This window comes from Phoenix dactylifera, chromosome 11 (assembly GCF_051530095.1).
Source record: "Phoenix dactylifera cultivar Ajwa chromosome 11, Ajwa_hap1_PhDact_Kaust_v1.1, whole genome shotgun sequence".
NCBI lineage: Eukaryota > Viridiplantae > Streptophyta > Magnoliopsida > Arecales > Arecaceae > Phoenix > Phoenix dactylifera.
This window is the reverse complement of record NC_143200.1, coordinates 22,546,286-22,557,077: the sequence shown is the minus strand read 5'-3', so window position 1 is coordinate 22,557,077 and position 10,792 is coordinate 22,546,286. Positions and strand designations below refer to the sequence as shown.

General features: G+C 37.4%; 1 protein-coding gene across 1 annotated transcript; it reads right to left on the bottom strand.

Annotated features, from left to right (window-relative positions):
* Positions 1 to 283: 283 nt before the first annotated feature.
* Positions 284 to 10,791, bottom strand: LOC103706493 (signal peptidase complex subunit 3B-like). Its single transcript, XM_008790607.6, has 6 exons — positions 10,546 to 10,791; positions 9,911 to 9,958; positions 3,413 to 3,475; positions 3,109 to 3,162; positions 1,812 to 1,898; positions 284 to 711 (listed from the first exon to the last, which is right to left on the bottom strand). The coding sequence occupies exons 1-6, from the start codon at positions 10,669 to 10,671 to the stop codon at positions 586 to 588; spliced, it is 504 nt and encodes a 167-aa protein (XP_008788829.4). The 5' UTR covers positions 10,672 to 10,791; the 3' UTR covers positions 284 to 585.
* Position 10,792: the final 1 nt, after the last annotated feature.

Here is a 10,792-nt window from a genome sequence, read left to right as displayed (position 1 = left end):
TACGGCTAAGTAGCCAAAGAGCAATCCCTAGATTACAGAGGGAAAGTGGATGGTTGCAATACCTGGATGCCCAATTGCATAAGTGGGATTGGTTTATTGAGTTGAATATATTCAAAATTTCAAATAGTAGACTCTATAATCCCTTCTGCTACAATACAATGCATGTTGGTGCATGCTATACCTATGACAAATGCTATGGCATGAAATTCATTGCATATGTGGGGAAAAAGCTTTTCCCCCTTCCTTTTTTTTTTCTTCGTCAATCTAGGATGAGCCACCTGCAGCCAGAGAAATGTTCCCTTCATTTTCAATTCAAACTAGTAATAGGCTCGTTGGGTAGGAATTCCACTTTTGTGTACTCCTAGCATGGTTAGTTTTACTCAAAAATATTGTTGCCAGCCTCAATTCATGTATGGCTGTAAAAGGATGATACAAGAGACTGAAACCAGATCTAAATTACGAAAGTTCATTAAATTCCAATCTCTATCCTCGCTGAAACTTCTGGTAATTTCGATCATAGTCACATACCAATCTGCCTTTCCCTTGAAGTTAGCCGAAAAAAGGGGCAGGAAGCAACACATCCTTCTACCTGTACTCCTCAGGGAGGTGATATCCACTCTTAACTATTTTGTCAGCAAACATCTTTCCGGTCTTGGGCATGACATGCCAGTGCAGCGTCAAATTGAAGTCCTTGCCCCTGAGATTGCTTCCCTGCACAAATCATTGTATAAAGCTAAAATGTGTACATTTGAGAAAGATATTGACAGATCGGTACATAGATCACATACTCTTTGGTCTCTTTACAAGCCTGCACTAACTGTGAGGATTCGTGAGAGCGTGTATTTAGTCCTATATCGGTTATTTGTTGGATAGATCTTGCATACTTATATAGAATCAAGAAACTCAAATAATACATTATGGCTAGTCTTTTTGGATGAGATTCTGGATTGTTACAAATGGTATCAAAGCGAACCCAGCCTATGACTCATGTAGACTAGGGAACACTACAGCACGGGTCATTGACGTTGACCACGGGCTGATCGTGGTGCTTGTAATTAGATTTAAACGAATTTGGACCCTTAGTCTGACGAAGATGTTAGGGCTTAAACGAGGGAAATATGTGAGAGACCCGTGCGGCAGGCGTGTATTTCTTCCTACATCGGTTATTTGCTGGATAGATTATGAATACTTATACAGGAGCAAGAAACCCAAATAATACCTCCTGAATAGCCTTTTTGGGTAGAGTCCTAGATTGTTACACAAACCAATCGCAAAATTTTATTGACAAGAGCTGGAAAGACACACAAACACACAAAACACAGAGAAAAAGAGAGGGGTAAATACCAGAGACCTAAGTAAAAGATTATTCTACCGCCCAAAAAAGGCAAAAGATTATGAGTAAAGGGGAAAAATAGCAAATGGTCATATGACCGGAGATAATGATAGACACCACCAAAAAAAAAGTGATAGATGCCTGAGGACATGGTCTTATCCCATAAACATCTGAAGGACTCTGATTTCGTAATTAAGATTACTTTAGATTCATGAAAAGAACATGATTTCATCAGAAGATAAAATCTTTCCCGCGTTGGTTCTGCTTTTGAGTTATAGAATTTCTGTGAATTAGTAGACATAAATCACAGGATAAACATGCTTAATTACACAATTAAGCATGTATTTACACAGAAGTATGCATGTGTTAGTTGTGGATGATGTCCAATGAAACTGGAAAAAGGAACCTTCAGTGATGCAAGAAAAAAAGGTGATAACTACAGTAATCAGTAACCACACGGAAGGCTCAAGTGGCTTACTTGGTCAATAAAACGGTACTTGTTTGTGGTGTGAATCCAAAACTTAGCATGCTCTTTTGATGGTATTATTCCATCCCAAAGTGAAACCTGTCACATTAACACAAAAGCATGAAAAATAGTTTCTAGCAAGTGTAGTCTGCTAAGCTATGTGCTGACAACTAATAGAGCATGGATATCAGAAATAACAAATAAGTACATACTTGACATATATATTGGCATCAAAGCATTCGCAGTAACAAAGACATAAACCACAGGCTCTTTCAAGCCGCCTGTGGCAAATCAAGCAGTCTCTTTTTAGAAAGTTCTGGCACCTATTGGTACTAACCAAGCCAGGAGAGCCAATAATGAATTAAATAATCAAAACTCTGGGCACATTGCTTGACTGATGTCCAGATGTAAACTTCAAGCTTGTTCAGATGATAAGTCATCTCAGGTTCCCTACCATCAACAAGTTTAAGATTCTTATGCAGCTCAAACAAAACACATATCCAACCTGTTTCAGAATCTTAGAATACCCAAATCAATATTATCCAAATTGGTTATCATTATTTTCCAATAAACATAGCCATTTGGAGCTCTCAGTTCATCATGAGGCTTCTTGCATTTGCCAAAAAGTTGATGAGTTTCAAGCACCAATACCAAACATTCTGTCCCTCCTAGCTGGGAAGGTTCCTTTCTAATGCCTACAAGTCATAAGATCATCTCATCAACATGGTGCGATTAAGCAGTATGTAAGTTAATGAGTGGCCTATGGGCATTTTATAGCATTGAGAATATTATTTATGCACTCTCCTAGCATTGACTTCCCTCTGGAATTTAGTTTACAAACTTATTCATGAAGTCCAACATTACATGACACTTCTCATTGTTACTCCAAAATTTCTCAATATACAAATACCATGCTTTACCCCCAAAGGAAGTGAGATTTTATTAAGTTTGATATAGAGCCTTTACATATTGCTTTTGTGTCTTTGTCATATGTCATGCAATATATTCACCAAAATGTGACCATAATGTCCTCTCTCTGTATATTTAGAGTTGATGCCATGCAACATGAGAACTCACTTATCCATTTAATAATCTCCATAATCTACTCAGTGCACCATTAGTGAGAAAAGAAATCATATTGTATGACGCTACCATGTGATGAAAAGCACATGATTAAATTTGAGTGCAGATGTATATGCATAGATCTACGATGTATACATTAAAAAGCAAAAGACATATTCTACAAAATTCATAATAAGTGATCATTCTGCATTACTGATAGTAATAAAGTAATACATAATAAACTTACCTGATTCAAGGCATTTTGCGGGGTCTCATACTCGGCCGCTACAAAAACAAATACCTGCATCATAGCATGACTAGAAAAATATCAGACAAAAAATAATGCTTGAATCAGTGTTGAACTCCTGAATGCATAGCATAGATATCATAAGCCACTACAAGAGAGAAAATTTGATGTCTATCAATGATGATATTAAATAATATAACAGTCGATGACTAGATAACAACAAATAACTACCACTTGAATCCACTTTATGAATAAATCAATGTATAATCACACCACACTTACAAATATTTTATACAATAAATACCTGTTTAGTGTTCCAAGTGAACATAGATGAAAGATCGACTGAGATGTTCAATGTCAAGCTGACCTGGGTAAGAGAGAAAAAGAAGTAATAAGAATTAAGAATAAAAAAGTAATGGTCTTTCCACCATTTTATCAACTGTATTTCAGGAGTGCTACAAAATTGTATTTAACAATACCAGCACTATAGGTATGTACCCTAAGCTTTAACCAGCAAGCCCTATCCTGTTTATATTGGATGAAAAATTTACCCCAATTGCAACTTAATAGTGCAACATTCATATTATTATAATATACATGAAAGTGTAAGGTCGTCGATGGTGCACAATTAGGTCCAGCTAGAGTAAAGACACTTCATTAGAATGTCAAAAGGAAGATGATTCCAAAATCATCAGTGCAGACAAGAACTCATGAGGATGGGAACATACAGATGTCTGCCAATAAATGCTACAGCATGCAAACATGTGCTAGAAAACATTTCTGTCTGATTTTGAAAACTTAGGACTGCTTTATTATCATTGATATGATTGCATATAGCGTTCTAAGTTGGATAAAACAGTCCAGTCATGTCTTGTATTCCTCCGCCAGATCTGAGGGACTGGCCGATTACAATCATACAAATTAGATAATTGATCCAGTTTAGTAAATCAAGCTTGTTCGCAACCATTCAACACTTGCTCCTCAAACTCATGGCATCAAAGGGCCAAATTCCTCCTCATGGCCTTAAGGATATTTCTACAGAATTATTTACATAACGGGTGGATCTGTTGCAACATTATGGTCCACTATTTGATACTTAGCCTCAATGGCCATGTCACAGAAGTACCCCATCACAGCATAAATTGACTAGACTGTCACTGAAATCCAGCAAATTGGCTAAGGCAGTCAAAAACTATTGATAAGCATATAGGCAATAGTAGTTTTAATAACCCGACCTCATTGACGCATAGCAGATAAGAACATAATGATAAGTTTTCTCTAGGCGACCCTGCAAGCAAAGCCAGCTCTGTGCTTTTTGGCGGCAGGCTGTGGTACACCTACTTTATTTGAATGTTATCTATAATGCATATTCCTTCAATAAAACAGATCTTGCGAAACAAAATTTTATTCACTTATCCTGTAAACATATAATTTTTCACTACCTATTAATACTATTCAGTAAACTAATGTGCCTGAATCTGTTTTTCTGAAATCCCTTGTTCTTTGAAATGTTAGTAATAAAAATAGCAATGAGCCTTCTAAATTTAATCACAGCAATGAAAATCCATAGCGTCCTCTTCAAGAACGGGTCAAATTTTTTATTAGAACATTAAGAAAATCCATCTGATCCTATTCTTCTTCCAATTTTAACATCATTCCTCTCATTTTAGCTGAGTTCTTTTTTTCACCCAGTATCCAACACAGCACTATCTACCTTCTGTCCTACTCTCTTGGGTTCTGTATTTGATTTGGGGTTGATGCAGAATAACCTTTCTTAACCGGCTTATCGCGCCAAACAATCACTTTTGCTCCCAGTTTACAGCACTTTAAGGGAGAGGTAAAAGGGGGACAACAACCACCTTTTGCTTTACATAACCCACTTAATCCAGACTAAATGGGCTAAAGTTGCTCTGCCAGGATGGTGAAATAGCTCTAACCTAGTTGACCCCGTACATTCTTTCCCAAAAAAATTATGGCTAACCCATTTAACCTAGCTGTTTCACTAACCCTGAACCAGACATGGCCTAAATATTTAAATTCCACAAAGTTCTGCCAGATTTTCCTTTTTCTTCTGAGTTCTTCTTCTATCTACTTCAGCCTCATCCTTGAAGATAGTTCTCCCATTTGCTGTTATGTGATAAAACAAAATATATCTTTCCCCATTAGATTGAAAAACGGGCGGCCCAATGCACGAGACTTCTGCCAGGGTCTGGGGAGGGTCAGATGTATACAGCCTTACCCTTGTATGAAGAGTGGCAATTTCCATATTTCGAACTCATAATACTTAGGTCACAATGGAACAACTTTACTGTTGCACCAAGGCTGAGCCTCCCTTTCCCCATTAGATAGATAGACCTTAATTTCTTACCAAGCCAATTCCACACTCTTGAACTGCTTTTTACACACACTTCAAGACTTTTGTTTCTTTAATCACTATTAGGCTTGCAATTTCTTCCTTCTAAAAATAATGTAATTTATTAAGCACTAGATCCAACTCTTCGTAGAGTCTTCCTCTAAACCTTAAGCACTGCTTTCTTGGATCTTCATCCCTGACCTAATTTTTATCCCAGAAATCCTCAGTTTTTCCCTTCATTTTAAGATGCAAAAACCGTAGCATCCAAGTCATAAACACCACAAGCCAGAATCCTCTCCATTCAAGTCTAACATAGTACGGATATTGTGAAAGGATAGGTCCAAAAGCCCCATTTACATGATTGTCTAACTCTCTTCCCAACTCAATGATCATTAAACTCCTTTGACAAAGTTGGTCAACATAGCAACCTTCAAAGCTAGACCAAGAGCACTTGTTTACAAGGAGGTTTACAAGACTGCTTCTAAGAAAGCAAAGACAGAACAAGCAAAACTAAGTTCAATTTTACAGTCCAAAACTTTTCCCAGCTAAAAGCAGATCAAATGACATCAAATCCCCAAACCTCCCAAACACCAAACTAATTCCACAATGATTTAACCTAACCAACTCTTCCTAAAGATTTGATCCAGCTCTACAAATCATTAGGACCAAGCACAATAGCTAACAGCCACTGAAATATCAATCCACTTTTCATTTGAACTCTCTTTACTAAATAACACTCCTCTAATCCTTGTCAATGTCTACTCCTATCTCATAAGGAAACCAAAACCACCACATCCCTTATCTCCTTTCACTAGATACACCTTAAATTTTGTATCCACAAAAAGATCTCCAAATCAGGTCCAACCATCCTCAACATATGCTTTTAAAATGTAAAACCTACTGGATTTTTCACCTTTTCTATCTTTCCCTGAACTCAAGTGTTCTAAAATGCATCTTCTTATGAATATCATGATGCCCCTCATACTATTAATCTCTTTAATCCCTTGTCCCAATTCATTTATACATGGTGCAATTCTTTTTCCATTGTTGTACTGTTTCTCCTCGAAGGTTAGATCAAATTTTCAATTTTTTACCTTCCTTGCAGCTGTTTAAGGAATCTCCTTCCTTTTTCTGATGTATCTGTAAAGAAGGATTGCAACCTAATACCAATATTAAGGGCTTATGAGTGTGCATAAATACATATATATGTAAATGTATGTGTATGTTTGCACGCACACTTACACACACACGCACATACATATCAGTCAAGCAAAGCACTTCTTAAAATGATTGCTTTAACATCCTTTGATGCCTCACTAGTGCTCATAAACCAATCTAAGAAGACCTCGTAGTTTGCATATAGCTAATATTTCATTCTCTGCAAGCACGACATATGTATGATAAAAAAATTTGAAATTTACTGTGGAAACATGACAACTATTCTCGAAACTAAAATATGAAGTTATCCTTCATTGCTTTGTAAATCTTCCTTCGCTGCGCTTTTAGTTCCCTTCTTCCCTCACCAAGGCTACCTAGATGTCTAAACCAAAGCATCTAAGCCCCTGACCCTCAAAAGAGCCTTGTCATCAATGTTTTCTTGCTAAATATTCTTTTTCTCTTCTTTTCTTGCTAGATATTCTTTTGCTCTTCTAATTAATTCCCCTCTCCCTAACATCCACTCACATCCCTGCCATCACTTTGCATACAATATGCAGATGAAAAAGATAGAAAACGTAGACAGATACATGAATATTAGTAATTTGGAGACAATTATCGAACAATACTTATGTTTCAATAAGTGCAAAAAGAGACCAACACTGATAGCAAGGTAATCGTCATGCATAAGATCTGACAATCCTCGGATCCGAGTCTATAAGCTTGCGGCAACTTCCATTAGGCAATCTTATGTATGAGTATCACCTCCCATTATGATGTGCAGCGGATTAAAGTTTTAGTCTCAACAAACTTTTATCCACGGTCCGCATTAGCTTTAAAATCTCTTAGGAAAATCGTTCTTGCACTCTCTTCCGAGGCACTTGCTATTCTGTTCTTTTTTCAGAGTTCTACTTCCCCAAACCTGCTCCTGTTTCTCATAATTTAAATCATGTGATATCTAATTTGGAACCTATATAGCCTTTAATTCAACATGATCTGGAAAGCCATCTTGCAAGATCTGCCTAACAACTACCGATTTATTTGAGAAAATATGTCCTCCCACATATAACCGAAATTCAAATCAAAGCACTTAAAGTGGCTCTCAATCGCCTCTTAAAATAGATCAACTCATCCCTTATGAATTTCCTGCACAGGGCACCAAAAGCAGAACCAATCCATCGTTGGTTTCAAAACATGGCCTTCTTCAGTTCAACAATTGAAGACAAATATGTATAAAAAAATAAGTTAATGGACCGACTCAGCTTCCACATCAGGTCAATCTTCCCTAGCCTTCCATCTGTAAGCCTCCTCCACATGTTCTTCAAAAAGGCATGTGTTGTTCCCTCATTGGAGCAACTGAAACAAGGCCACGATTTGAATACCCTCCAACTTTATTCACTCCAACATATGGATTGCTAGAGACCTGAACTAGAGACTTCATCTGGAATTAAAAGACCAACGACAAGAACTAAAGCACTTCCATGACTGCCTCATCCCCTAGGACACAATGTATGAAGAGTCAGGAATGAAAGCGCCTATCCTACAAAGTAAAAAAATATGGCAACTTAAACTTTCTTGAAACATATTCATGAGAGCCCTCTGTCCTCTTAAATGTGAATCCTTCCATTCTAATACAATTTCAAATCATTCACTCCATCATAGCCATCTCCAGCATGAGCTAGAATATAGCCGAAGGCTTTAGTCAAAGAATATTGCAACTAATAGGAGATCAACATGTATGCCATTATCAAACTTGTGTTGATTGTTGCTTTCCTTCAATCAACCACCATAGAGACTTAGGCTCTGTTTTGAAACTCAAACAAGTGGCGTAGGGTATCCTTTAGAATCCACTTTTCATACCTTGACCTAACAGATCTATCCCCTTCTCCTTTTCTCTACCACCCTTTTTGATGACCCTAACATCATAAGTGATACATAGACCACTAGCTTGACTATGCTACCAATGTCACCTACAAGGCATGCGACTTAAACATGTCAACAATAAGCATTAGCAATGTTGGTAAACAGATGCTAACACTGACAACAAAGCTCTACAGCCAGATCACTGATGGCTAAGTTCAATTATCTAGCAGTTAACAACTAGCATCTGATGATGTGCATAACAGCAATTCATCCTTTGATTGCCTCTAATATGGCAACACTATCATTCTAAAATATCCACATAGCATATAACTTCATATGACCAAATAGGGAATTTCATTTTTGCACTCACATTTCAGACGAACATAACTTCACCACAATATTGGTGGATTTGTAAATTGTAATCACTGCCCAGTTTTTCTTTTTAAAAAAAGGCCTTAAGTTTTGATTGTGGATTTTCATCATTATGATAATTAGGATCTAACTTAGTTACCTCGAGTAGTAAAAATTTAAGCACCAGAATGTAGTGGATAGGGTTGCGCACTTTGATAGATGGGGGATTGTTGAATCCCCTGCCCCCCTGGAGGAAACACAGACACTATACCCAACGTCCACCCTAAGGTTTTTAAAAGGTGAGATCGGTGATCTGCCTTAACCAATACCAACATGAACTATGATCTCAGTTTATCTCAACTAGGATGGAAGGTGGGAAAATTTTGGAAAAAATCGAGATTTCTGTGATTTCAGCTGATATCGCTATCAGTCATCGGTCAAACCTAAACACTTTTTCTCGCACTGAAGGAGGGAGGAATTCAGCCGACTGGCTTTCACCAGTTTGTCATGAGAGTTCGTCAATCTTCCATATAGGAACCAATATATCAAAATCTCAAATAATACAGTAAAATCAATATTAACAAGGATTTTTGTGAATTAATTTTGAGATTTATCAATTAGTAAACTTGCTTAAGGTAGTAAGAAGTAAGTATAAATCCTTGAAAAATATTCTAAATGCTGATATTGTATCTGCCAATATCTCAGGATATAACAGATTATATCAATTGGTTTAGTAAGGGCTGAGATTCTACATATATCTAATTGGTGACTGCTCAACACTGACAAAACCGAAGATCTTGCTGTGTTGGAAACTTTGGTCTACCCTAGGGAATTGGAGGCACTGATAATAAAACAAGATCGTATTTGCAAAAGTTGTCAAGAATGATCCATTAGCACATAATTGCAAACAAGTAGAGAACCAAAGGACCTCAAAATTGATGGCTGTAATGCACTACGACAATTTCATCTGTATATCTTTAAGGACGGCAGATAAAGAAGGGAAATAACATTAAATTATTATGCAAACCTATTATTGCATCAGAAATGCAATAAGATAGTGCTACAAGAATGGAGAATCACCTCGTCATTTCCGTTTGGTTGCTTTTGGAACCAGTTTATGTTCAAGACCTGCAAAATAGGTATACATGGTAAATAAAGTAAAAAAGACAAAACACCTCTAGGAATAAAGAAGGTAAATTAAAAAAATATAAATTAAAAAAAAGCATTGAACACGAGGATACAGCAGTGCTTAAAGTAAAAATGCTTCTTAACCAAAACCAATTTGTATTGTGAACTTCAAAATTAGCCACCAAAGGAAAAGACAAATTTACCTTCAAACTTTTAGGTTTTTTTTAAAGAAAAATAAAAAGGCTAACCTTTAAAGAGCTCATTGATGCCAAAATCAAAGTTTCTAAACATACATCATATTAAATCAGATAGCCTTAAACATCCTACCATTGCAAAAGCTATATCTCAAAAAAGTGAAGATGATATTTTCTCCCATCGACATGGGTTTAATCTTTCTTAAAATTATAAGAAAAGGCTACGATAAATTTTCCTTTCTCTCAAAGCATCCCTTCAAATCCATATCTGCGTCAAGACGAATCATCATTTGAGATAAAAAGAAAGCCAAGTTTCTAGGGTTTCAGGAATTCTATGGTTTTTTTAAGCGTTACCTCTCCTCAGTCCGGGTACGGGGTGGGAGATGACGATACCTTGACGTCGGCGGTGGGGGTGGGGACGTTGAAGTTATCGGAGAGGGAGGCGAGAGAGCACATCGCCGCCAAGATCGTGACAGCGAACGTCACAAGGGCGTTCGCGCGGTAGCCGAAAGAATGCATCGCCGCTGCCGCCTCTTTTTCTCCTCCTCTTCGTCGCCCTCGCCGCGGCCGTCGCTCTCGTGCCTTGAGAGATCGAAGTCAGGAGCAGCCGTCTTTCTCGCTAGTGGCTCGGCGTGGTCGA